The following is a 20,587-nucleotide window of genomic DNA, read 5'->3' on the forward strand; positions in this document are numbered from 1 at the left end:
TGCTGAAAAATTGATGTTATGATAATATTTAACGAAGGTTGTGTTATCAATTCCTTCCCCACCTCCGCAAAACAAACGTTCGTGCTGTTTTGGATTGTAGTTGAACGGCCAATTAGAGACTTATTAACAAAGTAATTAATATTTTGTTTTTAATATACACTGTGCATGACCCTTGGGATTGTTTTTATGACAATAACAGGAGGGTCATTATTTGATAGAGAATCAATATTGCATACTGAAAAAAAATGATATTTGATACCGTATAACGAAGGCTGTGTAAACAATCCCTCCCCACCTCCACAAAACAATAGTTATTGCTGTTTTAAATTGTAGTTGAACGTCCAATTAGTATAAGCCAGACTTCAGACTTCAGTAGGAATATTTGTTATACATGTATCTATGTTATTTTTTTACACTTACTATTGTTCCCAAAAATACAACGACAAAATAAGTTTGACCTCCCATTTAAACAATTGTTCAAAGGAAGCGTAGAAATGGTTAACAGTTATACAGTATACAATATACAACAAGTAGAAAAACCAGATATCAGAGCGCGTCACTGTATGAACACCTTAGTAGTAATAATTAGTAAAACTCATTTTAATGTATAGAACATTCAACGTCATTGACAAATACATGTATATGTTTTTTTTATCTGTCGAGTACTTCCAGACGGGGAACACATATTTACGATATATATTTTATATTTTATATTTTATATATATCGTCACAGTGGCCAAAAATAAAATCTGCTACTGATTAAATCCTTAGGGATAGCCACTCTTTTGATGTCGAAAAATTGCCATAATAAAATATTTGTCTTGGATTGAACCAATCGTGTATTTAGATGCAAAAGATATGGATGGTTAAGGCAAAAGAGCACGGTTACCAACCAGGCTTGCGAGATAGCTCTGAACACAACCTGGACGAATAATTACTTGACTATACATGTAGTTTTTTGGTTTGTTTTCGTTTAACGTCCTATTAACAGCCAGGGTCATTTAAGAACGTGCCAGGTTTTGGAGGTGGAGGAAAGCCGGAGAACTCGGAGAAAAACCACCGGCCTACGGTCAGTACCTGGCAACTGCCCCACATAGGTTTCGAACTCGCAACCCAGTGGTGGAGGGCTAGTGTTAAAGTGCCGGGACACATTAACCACTCGGCCACCGCGGCCCATACATGTGCCAAGGCAATGTGATAGAAAATGATAAAAAAAAAAATATTTTAGAACTATGAAAAATGAAATACACAGTTAGGAAATCAAGAAAAAGTTTAATGATTCCAATTCTCAGTATTGGAGTTGTGTCAAACTCAACATATATAAACATATGGCATAATATATGTATTACTCACGACAATGATCAAGTCATCGGTACAATCGGTGCGTGTTATGCAATCTTCCTTATAGTCATGGAAACATTTCGTTCAGATCTCCATGGAATAGTAATGGTTGAATGATGAGGTCGAGGTCGATTTTAGTAAAACTGTCAACACTCGACCACGTACATTTGTAACTTGATAGAATAGATTTGGAACATACATACACCCTGTGAACATTCATAGCTTTACAGTATAAACCTAATCCATTATTACAGGGCAGATGGGATTTCTCATGAAAGTATAAATAACTTTTAAACAAGGTCATACACTTCTGATTTCTTTTTCAGTGCCATTTTGCTTTTCAACAGGCCGTTAAAATTACGAAATGTTTTCCAGACCATCTGTTTAGCACTATTAGGTAACTGATTGTAGGGCCCGTTCAGGTTTTGAACCAAGCATGCATTGTACCAGTTACCACCTCCTTGGTACTCTTCGGCACAACTCCACATTTTGGGATGCCTTTTGTCGTTATCGCGATCCAAGGTCGAAAACATGTTGTGGTTATGGTAGGCTAGACTGTTACCTGTAACATAAGACAGATTACGTAATGCTGGCGTTTAGATGGATGGACAGACGTCACAGCTTAAAGCACTGTAAAATTCAGACATTCAAACCAAATTGTGTGATTTATAAATAATATATGGGGATGGGTGGGGGATGAGGTGGGGGGGGGGGGGGGGGGGGGTGTAGCCGAATCAACCTGTACACTGACTACACCTTAGTGTATATATCAAGTGTAATAGAACGCATGGTAAATTAAATTTAAATCACTGCCTCCAGCTAGGGATCGAACCCGGGACCTCTGGTTTATTGGTCTTACGCTCAACCGATCGAGCTAAAGAGATCTCTCTAGCCGAGCGGTATATTTCGGTTACTGTTTACCAGGGTTACATCAGATCACAACCTCCTACTCTTTACATCCAGGTGCACATACGAGTCTCTGTGCGTTTTTTTTTTATTTGGTATGATATTTCATACATCATAAACATTTCCCCCCTGTGTTTTGCAAAGTCTGAATAAAACATACACCAGATAAAACATACACCAGATAAAACATACACCAGATAAAACATACACCAGATAAAGTCTCCATTTCAAACAATTCCAAACGATACAGACAATTAATATGTACGCGTTTTCCACCTTGGTTTGGGTCACAATGCCTAAGTATAAAGACAAATGCAGATGATGACATACGTTTATACTTGATGAAGAGACCAGAAGAAAACCAGCGACGTGCGTTGCCAGTACTTCAACACAGAAGTGTATGTCCTTCTTTCCTTCATTTTATTATCATTATTTTTTTGAATAATGCAAAAAGTTACAAACTTCAATCTTTCACCATCCTTTGAACTTTTATCTTCTTTTAAAACCGTTGAATATTTAATTGCACCTCCAAAAATTTCATCGTGGTCCGCCTCTATTTTTTGTACATTTTGCATATGACTTTCGTTCTTAAAACAATTTCATAAGGCCTTTTTGATATTCATTTTTAGTGTTAAGAGTCAGGCTGTCCATAATGCCCTGTCCAAAACTATGAATTACCTGCAGTACCATGGTACTTCCCACTGTTAAGTCTATATCCATCCGACTCGGGTCCAATGGAAAATTCATCAAAACAAGCACACCCTCTGACTCCCTGGTCGTCCACGAGCTCCACTACCAAGATGTACTCACTGTTTGTAGTTAACTGGTGGACTTGCTCCAGACCTGTATACAGCCATTACACATCGAGATATAATTTGTAATGATGCACCTGTCTGAACATAGTCTTTTTAAACATCAGGGTCACTATCAAAATCGACTAACTATTCGTTGTTTTGTTTTCTTATTAGGAAATGAAAAGATCCAGGGTCGGTGAGAGATTTCACAAACATTCTAGCTTGTCTATCGGTGAGACAATATGTACGAAAAGAAGAATTAAAACTGGAATGTTTATTTATAGAAAATGATTAAATACATATTCTATGCGTCTAAACTAGAACAAAATGTAGCAAATTATGTGTAATCCATTGATATGAGACACAAAACACAAGGTTTCTTCTTGTGAACGTTAAAGACCCCTATAAAGGTAATGTTTAATCTGTATTCATCTCGTTTATCCATTTGATATTGACAGTATGGTGTCAATAAGCAGTACATCCCGTTTATCAGAGCGGCCGGATCGTTACGGACCTACTGGGACGTTTCGCTAAATGTAGCTAGCTTTAAATACGTATTGTTGTAACAATTAGCTTCGTACAGTAAGTTAATAACACAAACTACTTATAAAATATTATTTAGAATTTTACTGTTATATTCGAAAGGTAACATATGTCTCAGAAATACATTGAATGTAATAGTTTAAAAAAGACTATCCCTCATTCACGAGACATTTAGTTCAAATATTTACAGTAAAGAGGTCGTACCTAGCCAAAATTCGCCATCTGGAGGGTTTCCAAATCCTTCTTTGTAAGACTTCCAGTCTTCTTTAAAGTCCACAGAACCATCGAAACGCTGTTGCATAACCTGTCGCCAACGCAAGAAAAGAAAAATGGTGAAGTGTTATTTTCTGTCATGTTATGTTATACCATACGGCCATGTCATAAGATACATGTGTACTAGCACTTTCATAGTTTTGGTAGATTGGGCTTAAGGAATAATGCGTTTGTTTATTTAATTGGTGCTACGATAAAAAAATAATCTAGGAAACAGTGAACGCTCAGCTTCCTCCTTTAATTCGGGTTTGGAATCATAGCGGAGGTATAGAACCGCCTGGTCGGTAAGGTTATTGCAATTTATGAATGGATAAAAAGATCCAGTTCACTACAAGTCCTCCAAAACATATATATCCCCAACACTTTAGAAGTAGTGAACGGATGCTAGTCAGTAAGGATACGGGTAGTATCTCGTGAACACAGGAAACTTAAACCGCCGTCTGACGTCTCTAGTTAATAGGACACAATTGAATACAAACAATAGAGCCTTATGTAGTTCATTCTAAAAATAGATAAGACATTCCGCGAATTACTTACTATCCAGCTTCCGTCGGTCAGATCCATTTTACATGGGCAGATGGCTTTTTCTGTGAAATAAAATTAAATAAGAAATTATTAATATCGATAAATATTTATATACCAATAATTAAATAATAATGATAATAGTGCAGGTCGGTGATTACACAGTTATAGCATAATGTTGTATCACCTCGTATGTGCCGGATAGACAATAATCGTTTTCTCTCAATTCAATTTTATCGTTACAAGAATAATGATTAACTATGAAAGAGGGCTAGGCTAATACCGTACCGATTACGTTACTTAATCTATAGCATTACCAGAAGTCTGAGCTTCTCTTTTTGTCTTTTGAATATGATTAATTAAATATTTAGTTACATCTCACAGACATTGTATCGTGTTCTACTTCTATATTTGTAGCTGCGATAACATATAGTTCTGGACGACAGGTTTTCGTCGTCAGGACAGTGTAGACAGGGTATGGGTATTCTGGACGACAGACGGACGATTTCTGACAGGTTGTCGTCGTCAGGACAGCGTAGACAGCTGGGTATGGGTATTCTGGACGACAGACGGACGATTTCTGACAGGTTGTCGTCGTCAGAGCACTGTAGACAGGGTGTGGGTATTCTGGACGACAGACGGACGATTTCTGACAGATGGTCGTCGTCAGAGCAGTGTAGACAGGGTATGGATGTTCTGGACGACAGACGGACGATTTCTGACAGGTTGTCGTCGTCAGAGCAGTGTAGATAGGGTATGGATGTTCTGGACGACAGACGGACGATTTCTGACAGGTTGTCGTCGTCAGAGTAGTTTTAACAGGGTATGGATGTTCTGGACGACAGACGGACGATTTCCGACAAGGACTGGACTTTGGTACTCAACTCTGTCTTATTAGCAATCGTTTAAGGACACTGAGATAAGTTGTTTTCATTCGTCTGTGTCAATAGAAATATTCCTATATCGTGGAAACGTTTTACACACTTTTGTGAGTGTAAAAACTGAGAAACAAGACAGGAAAATCACGACGTTGAAATGATTTGATGCTATAAAAATAAGAGTAAACAGGAATCTGGTATTTTTTCTAAAATAGTAAAAATTATTTAAATTTTACCTCAATACAATACTTAAAGTCCAAAGATAATCCAAAGTTCTTAAAACAAAAAACAAACTATTTTCTACAAATTATTATAACAATCAATTGGTTCATTTATCTTACTCTATTATGAATATTAGAGTTTTATTCAAGTTTTTGGAAGAGAACACAGAATATCATTGAACGACCGGTGGCAGAGAAACAAAAGTCCATGTCCATGCCATAACTACTTTCCGCGCTTGGCTGACTAATCTAATGAAGTCATTATTTATTGATTAATTGCTTCATTGAAGTTCACTTTAAAAACTTATAACGCAAGAATATGGAGGAGTTACTAACACAGTTTAACAGTAAGTTCATTGGTTAGTCTGTCCGTATTGCTTATAACTCTCTAAAACAAACCTCGTGATACTTAGAAAACTGTGAATAAAAATGTTACTAGCTTCTATTTTTTCATTTTTTTTTCGAGGATGGAGGAATCCGCGAAAACAGGTGTAACATAAATAAAACTCCTAGGGCGATAAACCCAGCAAAAACCCAAGAAACATTCAGCCCCTTTAACAGTCATGGAAACTTACCACCGTCATCTTCTCTGTAAAATGGCACTTGCACTGAAGGGACTTTGATTGTCGCTGGACTAGGGTAGCATGGCGGATATTTAAAGTTATGTAAGCGGCAGAATCCAGTTTCATTGCTATGTGAGAATGAAAGGCAGTTGGGTTTCAAGCAGAGTAGTGCACACCTTGACAGACTTGGTGCTATAACGTCACCAATAACTCCTGTTAAGTAGATGACGTCACTATGTTCTGGGAAATTAACAAATGTCCTATTGCGAACGCTAGAAATAGCGTTGCTGCGACTAAAATGAAATAATGTCAACATTATTGTGAGCCTTGGTATATGTATACGCATGATCTTACATTGTTACTGATATCCCAGAATTCCGTGATATACGCCTCGCTTTAACATTCCTTCATATAACTTCCTGCTACGTAATCCCTCTACTGTTCTTCCATAACAGAAATCTATGAGATTTTTTATAAATAAATTTATAATCTATGAAATTATATGAATGTATAAAATTACGATCTATATGAAGCTTCAGAATTGTCTGAACTTGTTATGTTCCTGATCGGTATCAGTTGTTAATGTATATATGTTCCCGTAAAAGTACCTGGCTCGGACGTCCGGAAATGGGAAATGGTATGTTCTAAAATTATCTACACTATTTCCTGTTCCTTATGTCCAAAAGACTGCATCGATTTCGTTATTATTTCCGTGTCCTTTGGTTGTTTCATATATCTCAAAAAGGGACTTCGAAAAGTGCTCCTGATGTGCACGTGCCATAAATAACGTACATATAGAATGTTCAGCCGAGCTGTCACGCCAATACCTAACCTGTTATATTCGGTGTATTCCTTTCTCTGTTTGGGAATAAAGAACCGCTGAACTCCTTTTCCTGTTTGGAAATAAAGCAATGCTGAACTCCTTTTCCTGTTTGGAAATAAAGCAACGCTTAACTACTTGCTCCTGTTTGGAAATAAAGCAACGCTTAACTACTTGCTCCTGTTTGGATATAAAGCAACGCTGAACTCCTTTTCCTGTTGTTTCGGAATAAAGCAACGCTCACCTCCTTTTCTTGTTGTTAGGGAACAAAGCAACGCTCCACTCCCTTTCTTGTTTTGAAATAAAGCAATGCTCAACTCCTTTCCCGGTTTGGAATAAAGCAACGCTGAACTACTTGCTCCTGTTTGGGAATACAGCAACGCTCGACTCCTTGCTCCTGTTTGGGAATACAGCAACGCTCGACTCCTTGCTCCTGTTTGGAAATAAAGCAACGCTCGACTACTTGCTCCTGTTTGGAAATAAAGCAACGCTCGACTACTTGCTCCTGTTTGGAAATAAAGCAACGCTCAACTCCTTGCTCCTGTTTGGGAATACAGCAACGCTCAACTCCTTTCCTTGTTTTGAAATATAGACAGTCTTTCACATGAAACAGCCAGGCATATTTCAAAAGAAATTAAAATTAATCTCCTGACTTCGATATGCAATTGTCAAAACTCCGAGACCCACGTATGACAATAACCTGTTATTTGTTTTTTTTTTAACATGACAGCGGTAACCTCATACAGGCTACGATTTTGCCATTAGGGCTCTATCCTATTATTACGGAACGAAGAACCGTGCTCTCGCTTCATCAGAGAGAACAATCAGACCATGTGATGCCATCAATAATGCAGGCTTTGTATGCCAATATCCGAGGAATATATTAACTAACACAGAGACATTATGATATCTATCTTCGGGGGACAGTCATTAAATTAAATGTTGTAGTTACGGTGTAATTTAAGTTAAAACGTTTGCGAGAATATCTAAGCAAGCGTACCATATTATCGTCTTAAAGTGGGGCGACTTTTATCCTATTAATGCCAAACGTACTATACACCGAAATTCATATATGTACATGTATATAGGATCGTAAATGAGTTTTCATTTCATGTGAGATTTTTTTTAACGTCTCTTTGACGTTTTTATTTTTTTTGCGAGCTTTGACGAGCAAAACTTATTAGTTCGAGGCGAGATCAATCCTCGTATGAACTGAAAAGAAATTTAAGATACTTTTTATCACATAAATCTAAAAACGTACATTTTGAAAGAACGAGGAGGACATAATCAAAGGGTGACAGTCACTTTGTTGGATCAGAATTAATTAGCCATTCACGAATATTTCAATTTCAACTCAAGTTGGACTCAATGAAGCAACCAAACTTAATCTGTTTCATTTGCTCATGAATTTGACAAGATTAACACTGATCAGTGCGTATGAATACATGGTTAAAATCCTTCCGCGGAACGATTTCGAAAAAAAAAACCAATTGAAATACATGTATAAGGATTGAATCTTGATTTGGTCGATTTCATGGGGTCATGAATTGAGTTGCTCTTAAGACAAATTCAACATGAACTGCTTCGTAGTTCATTAAATTTGTCTCAAGAGCAACTCAATTCATGACCCCATGAAATCGACCAAATCAAGATTCAATCCTTAATTCATTACGTCACATCGTCTATATTATGACGTCAGAATAGATTTCTGACTCGCGTAGGCATTGATAAACTCTCCAAGGCATTATTACACTAGATAGTGACATATACCAAAAAATATCACACGGGCAAACTTACTGGAAAACAGGCCGATTATGTGACAAATGCAGCTATGTTACAGCCGTGTGTATTACATAGTACTAGAACACGATTACACGAATCAACAAACTAATTAGATATCATGATGATTTAATTTAGTTTCCTGGTGATTGTTCAATCCCATATAATAATATTATTCTGTATGCTTTTAGCATATTTTTTTTTCATTTGCGTGATCTCAAACATTTGTATGCAGATTTGCACTATGACGGTAAACAATGTATTAATTATCGAAAAAGGTTGATGTTGTCGGCATTACGGGTGAATAAATTAATATAAACATTTTGTAAATCGCGGGCTATCATCATCAAGAAGGACGGTTTGTTTGTTTGCTGATTTCATCGCCCCGTGAACACCCAGGGTCATTTTGAGGCGGGGTATCCTTGTAGTAGTTTGTGACTACCAATCGCATGCAATCTAGAGCAACTAGAAAAAAACCGCCTCTTGCCCCAGGACACAGCCATGACAACACAGACCGGTCCGTTTCTCGGCTTCACGAGAAACACAACCCGACACGGGTAGGGAGACTCGAACCACGCACCTCGGATCTTCACCCGAGTTTACGTGGCCGGCGCACTAACCGACTGAGATATCGCGACCCCTCTCAAGTAGGACGATGTTTCAGGCGAGTGTTGATGGATTGACTCGAGGGATGAAAAGGGGATGAACAAACCAAAGAGTGACAGGGACACCATTCCAAAATTGGAGAATAAAAGCAAAAAATCTGGGAGGTAAGCTTCTTCTGCGTCATAAAGGACACTGTGACGAATCAATCTATATGATTACGCGCTCTCAATATCAGAACCAAGGTAACGGACCTGTCAGGTTTATCAACGGATAATGAACGTCCAACGTCGTGATGTCGTCCAATAATCTTTCCCGTGTTTCTGACGAGTATGATGTCCCTAATATCACTGACGAGTCAGTGAAGGACGTAACAGCTGTATGGTGTCCCGAACATCACTGACGAGTCCTAGAAAGACCAAACAGCTGTATGATGTCCCTAACATCACTGCCGAGTTCTAGAAGGACCAAACAGCTGTATGATGTCCCTAACATCACTGACAAGTTCTAGAAGGACGAAACAGCTGTATGATGTCCCTAACATCACGGACGAGTCCTAGAAGGACCAAACAGCTGTATGATGTCCCTAACATCACTGACAAGTTCTAGAAGGACGTAACATTTGTATGGTGTCCCTAATATCACTGACAAGTTCTAGAAGGACGTAACAGCTGTATGGTGTCCTTAATATCACTGACGGGTCCTAGAAGGACCAAACAGCTGAATGATGTCCCTAACATCACTGACGAGTCCTAGAAGGACCAAACAGCTGTATGATGTCCCTAATATCACTGACAAGTTCTAGAAGGACGTAACAGCTGTATGGTGTCCCTAATATAACTGACGGGTCCTAGAAGGACCAAACAGCTGTATGATGTCCCTAATATCACTGACAAGTCCTAGAAGGACGTAACAGCTGTATGATGTCCCTAACATCACTGACAAGTTCTAGAAGGACGTAACAGCTGTATGATGTCCCTAACATCACTGACAAGTTCTAGAAGGACGTAACAGCTGTATGATGTCCCTCACATCACTGACGAGTCCTAGAAGGACGTAACAGCTGTATGATGTCCCTAACATCACTGACAAGTTCTAGAAGGACGAAACAGCGGTATGATGCCCCTAACATCACTGACAAGTCCTAGAAGGACGAAACAGCTGTATGATGTCCCTAACATCACTGACGAGCCCTAGTAGGATGAAACAGCTGTATGATGTCCCTAACATCACTGACGAGTTCTAGAAGGACGTAACAACTGTATGGTGTCACTAACATCACTGACAAGTTCTAGAAGGACGAAACATCTGTATGGTGTCCCTAACATCACTGACGAGTTCTAGAAGGACGTAACATTTGCATGGTGTCCCTAACATCACTGTCTAGACCTACAAGGACGAAACATCTGTACGATGTCACATACAATGTACATCGATTATGATCAAATTTAAATGATATCTGAACATATTTAGGTAAAAATACAACATCGAAACTAAACAGATCCGTCTGATAAAGGCGATTCGTCCCTGCTGAGGGCAGGTAAACATATTTGACAGGAAACAGACATTGTCATTTGCATTATTTACCCGAATACACACTTGCTAACGGGAAAGAATCCCTCTTTTAGCTATACATATATTCTGTCATTTATCTCGGTTGATCTTACACGGTAGATATCACGAATTAAATGTTGTAACCTTAAGCCAATGATTATAATACGTTGATCATTTATATGTAGTAGTGGGCTCCACACCAGACGTAGACGGTCATTTTCAGGTGTGTTTGTACATTCGACTGACGAACTAAAGTTCTGATACAATTATCAACATGCCGGTGCATATGGCTCTTTATATCATCGCTGTCCTCTGTTTCATTGATCCAGGTAAGCGGAAATCATATGTTGTGTACTTACTGTATAAATCTTTAATCTTCGCGTACTAATATTTCGGGGTGACAGTAAAAACTATTTCATAGGTATTAAGTTTCGTGCAGCACTACATTTTCCAAAGATTTACGATAAAAATAGGATAATATGTCTAGACCTTTGGGTGTATGTGTTCAGGTAATAAGATACATATACAGACATGGTGTTGAATTTCGCACTTAATGAAATGACCGCAATTAAAGCGAAATTCAATCACCTGATTAAGTCGAGGGGAAAAACACTATCAGAAAGCTACTGTAGGCTAATTACCAACATGTATTTTATATATTACTACGCGCGTCTTGTGGGCTCATAACACGGAACTGATATTGGGGTAGTATTCCATATTGACAATGCAGAGCAAATGTAAATATATCGCAGTCGTTGGTATGTATGTAGTTAACTTTCACTGCCAGCAAGCCGATTTGTGCCATCTTACATTGACTGCCAAAGACAGATTTGATACATGTATACTTTACTCACGGTAGACATTCCTTTTGGCATGGTATATATCTTCATATTTTATTAAATGACTCCGATCAATGTCTCTAACATTACTGATGAGTCCTAGAAACAGATAAATTATGTCCTTCTCATCACTGACGAGTCCTAGAATGACGTAACAGATGTACAATGTCTCTTTCATCACTGCATGGCGAGTCCTAGAAGGACGAAACTGCCGTATAATGTCACTAACATAACTGACGAGTCCTAGAAGGAGCAAACTGCCGTATAATGTCACTAACATAACTGACGAGTCCTAGAAGGACCAAACAGCTGTATGATGTCCCTAACATCACTGACGAGTCCTAGAAGGACAAACAGCTGTATGATGTCCCTAATCTCACTGACGAGTCCTAGAAGGACAAACAGCTGTATGATGTCCCTAATCTCACTGACGAGTCACAGAAGGACGATACAGCTGTATGATGTCCCTAACATCACTGACGAGTCCTAGAAGGCCGAAACAGCTGTATGGTGTCCCTAACATCACTGACGAGTTCTAGACGGACAAACAGCTGTATGATGTCCCTAACATCACTGACGAGTCCTACAAGGCGGAAACAGCTGTATGGTGGCCCTAGCATCACTGACGAGTCATACAAGGCCAGCAATACAGCTGTATGATGTCCCTAACGTCACTGACGAGTCCTACAAGGCGGAAACAGCTGTATGGTGGCCCTAGCATCACTGACGAGTCATACAAGGCCAGCAATACAGCTGTGTGGTGTCCCTAACATCACTGACGAGTCCTAAAAAGACGATAGCTGTATGATGCCCCTAACATTACTAACGAGTCCTAGAATGACGTAACAGTTGTATGATGTCCCTAACATCACTGACGAGTCACAGAAGGACGTAACAGCTGTATGATGTGCCAAACATCACTGATGAGTCCTAGAAGGCCGATACAGCTATATTGTGCAGTTTTATATCAATTATTCGTCATTTAATATACATTGTAATTAATAAAAAAAAAAAACCGTATGTTTAAGGTCCCAATCAATTGTTTGTTTTTTGTACATTCTTTTGAAGGTTGGACGATCGCTGATGATGGGAATACACATACCCAGCTACTTCAAAGGATACTTAGTGCCCTGGAGGGAGAGATCGCACAGCTTGAAGGCCAGCATGTCCACAGGGAGTAGGTATTATTATATCGAGACTGTCGTTACCTGCTCATGGATAACAAGACAGAACATATTACCATTATAAGTAAGAGGGGGAGGAAAGCTGTCTATAAATAACTTTATAGTATTTTCTTGTGCTGTATAGTCCTTTAGGATAGAGTTAAGACAGTTTGTATAGAACATGTCAATACAGGGTGAAGGTCAGTTAGAGTATAAGGGCAAGGTACTTTGAGGTGTAGGGAGGATTAAGCAGAGTTAAGGTCAGGGTCCAGATAGAATCTGTCAGGGTCCAAATAAAGTCTGCCAAGGTCATGTTGATAGAGCAGGTTCGAATAAAGTCTGTCAAGGTCACGATGATAGGGCAGGGTAAAGATAAAGTTTGCCAAGGTCACGATGATAGGGCAAGGTCATGATAGATTCTGCCAGGGTCCAGATAGGATCTACCAAAGATCATGCTGATAGGGCAGGGTCCGGATAATGTCTGCCAAGGTCACACAGAAGACAGCCATTGCCATATACGACAGAGTTAGTATTAAATTCCCATTCGTCATTATCTTGTTTCCGTTTTTTAGATTAGAAGCAAACGATGCTCTAGACGATCAACTAGAACAACTGGCTCAGATCCTTACACGTGGTAGCGACAAAAAGTTGACGAACCGGAAGTTGGTCAGTACAAATGTCGAACAAGCGTCGTCTGAAGAAGATATTGAGAAGGGAGGCTCAGAAATGACCAACGAGAACAAAGAGTAAGTAAAACGCATGGTAGACAACAAAATAGTAATCTTCAATGTGTCGTTTTCATAAAAATGGTGTAGCATACAAACAAAAAGAATGTTTTACTCTACATATTAGTTAAAGCGACTATAACTGTAGATTTCCTACTCATTAAAGCGACTATAACTGTAGATTTCCTACTCATTAAAGCGACTATATCTGTAGATATCATACTCATTAAAGCGACTATAACTGTAGATATCAAACTCATTAAAGCGACTATATCTGTAGATTTCATACTCATTAAAGCGACTATATCTGTAGATTTCATACTCATTAAAGCGACTATATCTGTAGATTTCATACTCATTAAAGCGACTATATCTGTAGATTCCATACTCATTAAAGCGACTATATCTGTAGATATCATACTCATTAAAGCGACTATATCTGTAGATTTCATACCCATTAAAGCGACTATAACTGTTGATTTCATACCAATTAAAGCGACTATAACTGTAGAGTTCATACTCGTTAAAGCGACTACATGTATATCTGTAGATATCATACTTATTAAAGCGACTATAACTGTAGATTTCATACTCATTAAAGCGACCATAACTGTAGATTTCATACTCATTAATCGACTATAACTGTAGATTTCATACCCATTAAAGCGACTATAACTGTAGATTTCATACTCATTAAAGCGACTATAACTGTAGATTTCATACTCGTTAAAGCGACTACATGTATATCTGTAGATATCATACTCATTAAAGCGACTATAACTGTAGACTTCATACTCATTAAAGCGACTATAACTGTAGATTTCATACCCATTAAAGCGACTATAACTGTAGATTTCATACTCATTAAAGCGACTATAACTGTAGATATCATACTCATTAAAGCGACTACAACTGTTGATTTCATACTCATTAAAGCGACTATACCTGTAGATATCATACTCATTTATCGACTATAACTGTAGATTTCATACCCATTAAAGCGACTATAACTGTAGATTTCATACTCATTAAAGCGACTATATCTGTAGATTTCATACCCATTAAAGCGACTATAACTGTAGATTTCATACTCATTAAAGCGACTATACCTGTAGATAGCATACTCATTAATCGACTATAACTGTAGATTTCATACTCATTAATCGACTATAACTGTAGATTTCATACTCGTTAAAGCGACTATATCTGTAGATTTCATACTCATTAAAGCGACAATATCTGTAGATATCATACTCATTAAAGCGACTATATTTGTAGATTTCATACTCATTAAAGCGACTATACCTGTAGATAGCATACTCATTAATCGACTATAACTGTAGATTTCATACTCATTAATCGACTATAACTGTAGATTTCATACTCGTTAAAGCGACTATATCTGTAGATTTCATACTCATTAAAGCGACAATATCTGTAGATATCATACTCATTAAAGCGACTATATTTGTAGATTTCATACTCATTAAAGCGACTATAACTGTAGATATCATACTCATTAATCGACTTTAACTGTAGATTTCATACACATTAAAGCGACTATAACTGTTGATTTCATACCCATTAAAGCGACTATAACTGTAGATTTCATACTCATTAAAGCGACTATATAGGGATTGGATTTCACTTTTATGTTAACCATGCTTTTATGGAGCAATTCCTCTAAGAATATATTCTATGGGGCGCTAGTTCTTTTTTTTATTATGATATTAACATACATAACAAAAACATTTTGATAGATTATCATATTTAATATTGTCAAACATGTTATTTAGATTTCAAATTAAAAAATAACCCTTTGTAACTTAAATTGTAAATGTAAACAAAGCCATGTGCTTGGCGAAAATAGTTCCCGTACCCTGTCATATTTTCATACGCAAGTTCAAAGGTCAATGTTTCCATGCAAGAATGGTAAACAAATCGGTCTGGTATTGTTATATAGTGACAAAACTTTGCAAGTGTAAATATATCTGTATATTCCGTACTCGTTAAAGCGACTACATCTGTATATTCCGTACTCGTTAAAGCGACTATAGCTGTAGATTGTATGCTCATTAAACGGCGAATTCTTTATATCGATAGTGAAATGGGTTTAAGAAATAGCGATACACGAGTATATACCATAAAAACGTTCTTTATAGCTATTTGTTAACGGGATTTAAAACACTATTTACTGAGTAGTAAGACGAAGGAGTGACGTAATCGTGCAGAGTTCTGTTTACGAGCGGTAACATATTCGTTCTTGTAGGACCTACCGAACTGTACTGTTATTGTTTTGTACTGATTTTACACTTGTTTGCAGATGATCATGGTTATGGAAAGTTTTAATTTTCGTAATGAAGGGAAGGTTTTAGTTTTATGATATAGTCTTTAAATGTTTCAGATACATATGAAGGGAAGGTTTTAGTTTTATGATATAGTCTTTAACTGTTTCAAATACATATGAAGGGAAGGTTTTAGTTTTATGATATAGTCTTTAACTGTTTCAAATACATATTATAGATAGATCAATATATATATTTTTCAGTATGGTGAAGAAACTGATACTTTCGATAGTGAAGAAGACCAAACACTGCGGTCCTCTCGGTGAGGGTGAAATCTGTGCTGACAGTCACGACTGTTGCTGTGGATACACGTGCTGGAAATGGCGGTGTCGGGATAAACAACAAACCAACCCAAACTGGTGGGACAACCTCCATAACCGAACATAGTTCATTCTTTTAGCTCCAGATTTAAACTGGCTTTAGGTCTCCACGCTCCGCGAATGTCCAATAAAGAATTACCTGTGACATGTAGGTGGAGAATCATTGGATAATTAATTAATTATATTCATAAACATTGTACAGGTATACATGTATGTTAACGTTTCACTGGAAATGTTTCTATTTTTGGTATAACGATTTTATCTGGTTTGAATATTAGAACCTTGAAATAAAACTTAAAAGCACACATGAAAGTGTAGTTAATTCACAAGCTAATCTACATTGATAAAGTACATTAGGCATTTAGTAAATTAACAGAACGGTGGGAACAATAAAAGTTTCGATTGTTTACCTGACTAAAATACACGTTATTGAATTTAGATGTGATTCAAACAAAATAAAAATCAAACACACACTACTGGAAACGTACATACTTCAGCGCTCATCTTACTTTAGTGCTCTCCACGCTAGAAGCATTACGCTAAATTATGAATGCGCAAATTGCATTTCTATATAAAAAATCTGAGCGTGCCAATTCATCCACGAGCAAATCTGTTAAATACGCTAGAATTTGAGTACGCCATATCAAGTAGGTTTACAGTATGTGGCATTAGTAACAATAAATCTAATTGTGTTATATAAATATATATATATATATATGAATTAAAATATTACAATAAATGTCATTCGTTTTGGAATAACTTCGAATGTTTTTATTTGTTTATGAGACATTTCAATATGATCGTTTAGTGTTTACGAATAGAACCATATAACTTTTCAGTACTTCCAAATTTTGTTCAGACGATACACAACCAAAAACCTCTTCAGCCGAAACACAACCAAAAACCTCTTCAGCCGAGAAACTACCAAAAACCACTTCAGACGAGACACAACTAAAAACCTCTTCAGCCGAGACACAACCAAAAACCACTTCTGTCTAAACACAACCAAAAACCTCTTCAGCCGAGACACAACCTCAAACCTCTTAAGCCGAGACACAACTAAAACCCCTTCAGCCGAGACACAACCAAAAACCTCTTCAGCCGAGACACAACTAAAAACCTCTTCAGCCGAGACACAACCAAATACCTCTTCAGCCGAAACAGCCAAAAACCTCTTCGGCCGAGATACAACTAAAAACCTCTTCAGCCGAGACACAACCAAAAACCTCTTCAGCCGAAACAGCCAAAAACCTCTTCAGCCGAGACACAACCAAAAACCCCTTCAGCCGAGACACAACTAAAAACCTCTTCAGCCGAGACACAACCAAAAACCTCTTCAGCCGAAACAGCCAAAAACCTCTTCAGCCGAGACACAACCAAAAACCTCTTCAGCCGAGACACAACTAAAAAACCTCTTCAGCCGAGACACAACCAAAATCCTCTTCAGTCTAAACACAACCACAAACCTCTTCAGCCGAGACACAACCAAAAACCTCTTGCCGAGACACAACTAAAAAATCTCTTCAGCCGAGACACAACTAAAAACCACTTCATCCGAGACACAACCAAAAACCTCTTCAGTCGAGACACAACCAAAAACCTCTTCAGTCGAGACACAACCAAAAACCACCTCAGACGAGACACAACTAAAAACCTCTTCAGTCGAGACACAACTAAAAACCTCTTCAACCGAGACACAACTAAAAACCACTTCATCCGAGACACAACCAAAAACCTCTTCAGTCGAGACACAACCAAAAACCACCTCAGCCGAGACACAACTAAAAACCTCTTCAGTCGAGACACAACTAAAAACCTCTTCAGCCGAGACACAACTAAAAACCACTTCATCCGAGACACAACCACAAACCTCTTCAGCCGAAACACAACCACAAATTAACCTCTTCAGCCGAGACACAACCACAAACCTCTTCAGCCGAGACAAACTAAAAACCACCTCAGACGAGACACAACCAAAAACCACCTCAGCCGAGACACAACCACAAATTAACCTCTTCAGCCGAGACACAACCACAAACCTCTTCAGCCGAGACACAACTAAAAACCTCTTCAGTCGAGACACAACTAAAAACCTCTTCAGCCGAGACACAACTAAAAACCACTTCATCCGAGACACAACCACAAACCTCTTCAGCCGAGACACAACCACAAATTAACCTCTTCAGCCGAGACACAACCACAAACCTCTTCAGCCGAGACAAACTAAAAACCACCTCAGACGAGACACAACCAAAAACCACCTCAGCCGAGACACAACCACAAATTAACCTCTTCAGCCGAGACACAACCACAAACCTCTTCAGCCGAGACACAACCAAAAACCTCTTCAGCCGAGACACAACCACAAACCTCTTCAGCCGAGACACAACCACAAACCTCTTCAGCCGAGACAAACTAAAAACCACCTCAGACGAGACACAACCAAAAACCACCTCAGCCGAGACACAACCAAAAACCTCTTCAGCCGAGACACAACCAAAAACCTCTTCAGCCGAGACACAACCACACACCTCTTCAGTCGAGACACAACCAAAAACCTCTTCAGTCGAGACACAACCAAAAACCCCTTCAGCCGAGACACAACCAAAAACCCCTTCAGCCGAGACACAACCACAAATTAACCTCTTCAGCCGAGACACAACCACACACCTCTTTAGCCGAGACACAACCAAAAACCCCTTCAGTCGAGACACAACCAAAAACCTCTTCAGTCGAGACGCAACCAAAAACTTCTTCAGTCGAGACACAACCAAAAACCTCTTCAGTCGAGACACAACCAAAAACCTCTTCAGTCGAGACGCAACCAAAAACCACCTCCGCCGAGACACAACTAAAAACCTCTTCATCCGAGACACAACCACAAACCCCTTCAGCCGAGACACAACCACAAACCTCTTCAGCCGAGACACAACTAAAAAAACCTCTTCAGCCGAAACACAGCCAAAAACCTCTTCAGCCGAGACACAACCAAAAACGATGACGTTCTATTATATACCATGTGTGTTCTTTGCGTGATAAAATTATTCAAGGAAATGAAGTAGTAGTCTATAAACACGTCATCAAAGCGAAAACGTCACTCGAATGATAATAGCAATGGACACCAACGGTATAAATATTTCAATTTGCATCGACTTGACAGGCAATGCATGGGTACCAGACGGCTTCCATGTCGCAAACTAGTTATTGTCAGGGTTATAAGGTTGAATTATAGATTACTGTTACGTCATAAAACCATTACGTTATAATGAATATTTACATGACATTAGTTATCGGCACCTAACGGTAAACAAACCCTCTTCAGGTATTTCTTGGATGTTTCCCCATAGCCAAAACGAGCCAGCTGTGAAATTGTTCTCAGAAACTGTTTATGGTGCGTGTTGATGTTATCAGTAAAGGTAATTAAAGGTAAGTTAATATACCGAGATAATTTACCTATATAGAATCCTCAATCAGCGAAAGTAAGTTAAGATACCGAGATAATTTACCTATATAGAATCCTCGATCAGCGAAGGTAAGTTAAGATACCGAGATAATTTACCTATATAGAATCCTCAATCAGCGAAAGGTAAATTAAGATACCGAGATAATTTACCTATATAGAATCCTCGATCAGCGAAGGTAAGTTAAGATACCGAGATAATTTACCTATATAGAATCCTCGATCAGCGAAAGGTAAATTAAGATACCGAGATAATTTACCTATATAGAATCCTCGATCAGCGAAGGTAAGTTAAGATACCGAGATAATTTACCTATATAGAATGCTCGATCAGCGAAAGGTAAGTTAAGATACCGAGATAGTTTACCTATATAGAATCCTCGATCAGCGAAGGTATTTTGAAGGTAAGCTAGGATACCGAGATAAATTATCTGAAATCAGCGAAGGTAAGTTGAAGGTTAGCTAGGATACCGAGATAAATTATCTGAAATCAGCGAAGGTAAGTTGAAGGTTAGCTAGGATACCGAGATAAATTATCTGAAATCAGCGAAGGTAAGTTGAAGGTTAGCTAGGATACCGAGATAAATTATCTGAATTCAGCGAAGGTACGTTGAAGGTAAGCTAGGATACCGAGATAAATTATCTGAATTCAGCGAAGGTAAGACAAAGCTGAGATAAATTCTGTATGTACAGGATCCTAAATGAAATGTTATCTCATATCAGATTTTATGAAATGCGTCTTCAAGTTTTTATTTTTGCGAGCCTTGGAGAAAGGAAATTTTATATGAAATGTAATTAACTTTGAATTGTTTTTTTATCACATAACTCAGAAAACCTACATTTTGATAGGGTTTAATGTCACAATTTGAAGGCCAAATTAAACGAAGGCATTGTCAATATTCATGACGTAGCATCACATTTGATTTCTGACTATACAC

General features: G+C 38.2%; 3 protein-coding genes across 3 annotated transcripts; 2 read left to right on the plus strand and 1 right to left on the minus strand.

The window, feature by feature from the left end:
* Window positions 1-1,252: 1,252 nt before the first annotated feature.
* On the minus strand, window positions 1,253-4,439 carry LOC117316478 (angiopoietin-related protein 6-like). Its single transcript, XM_033871084.1, has 4 exons — window positions 4,395-4,439; window positions 3,789-3,888; window positions 2,926-3,090; window positions 1,253-1,903 (listed from the first exon to the last, which is right to left on the minus strand). Exons 1-4 carry the CDS (start codon window positions 4,419-4,421, stop codon window positions 1,632-1,634), a joined length of 564 nt encoding a protein of 187 aa, XP_033726975.1. The 5' UTR covers window positions 4,422-4,439; the 3' UTR covers window positions 1,253-1,631.
* Window positions 4,440-11,013: 6,574 nt separating this feature from the next.
* Window positions 11,014-16,939, plus strand: LOC117316479. Its single transcript, XM_033871086.1, has 4 exons — window positions 11,014-11,126; window positions 12,705-12,813; window positions 13,372-13,545; window positions 16,073-16,939. The coding sequence occupies exons 1-4, from the start codon at window positions 11,072-11,074 to the stop codon at window positions 16,254-16,256; spliced, it is 522 nt and encodes a 173-aa protein (XP_033726977.1). The 5' UTR covers window positions 11,014-11,071; the 3' UTR covers window positions 16,257-16,939.
* On the plus strand, window positions 16,310-19,225 carry LOC117316352 (location of vulva defective 1-like). Its single transcript, XM_033870893.1, has 3 exons — window positions 16,310-16,337; window positions 17,449-17,985; window positions 18,210-19,225. Exons 1-3 carry the CDS (start codon window positions 16,310-16,312, stop codon window positions 19,223-19,225), a joined length of 1,581 nt encoding a protein of 526 aa, XP_033726784.1.
* The last annotated feature ends 1,362 nt before the right edge of the window (window positions 19,226-20,587 follow it).

The sequence above is a fragment of the Pecten maximus genome, chromosome 18, assembly GCF_902652985.1.
Source record: "Pecten maximus chromosome 18, xPecMax1.1, whole genome shotgun sequence".
Taxonomy (NCBI): Eukaryota; Metazoa; Mollusca; class Bivalvia; order Pectinida; family Pectinidae; genus Pecten; species Pecten maximus.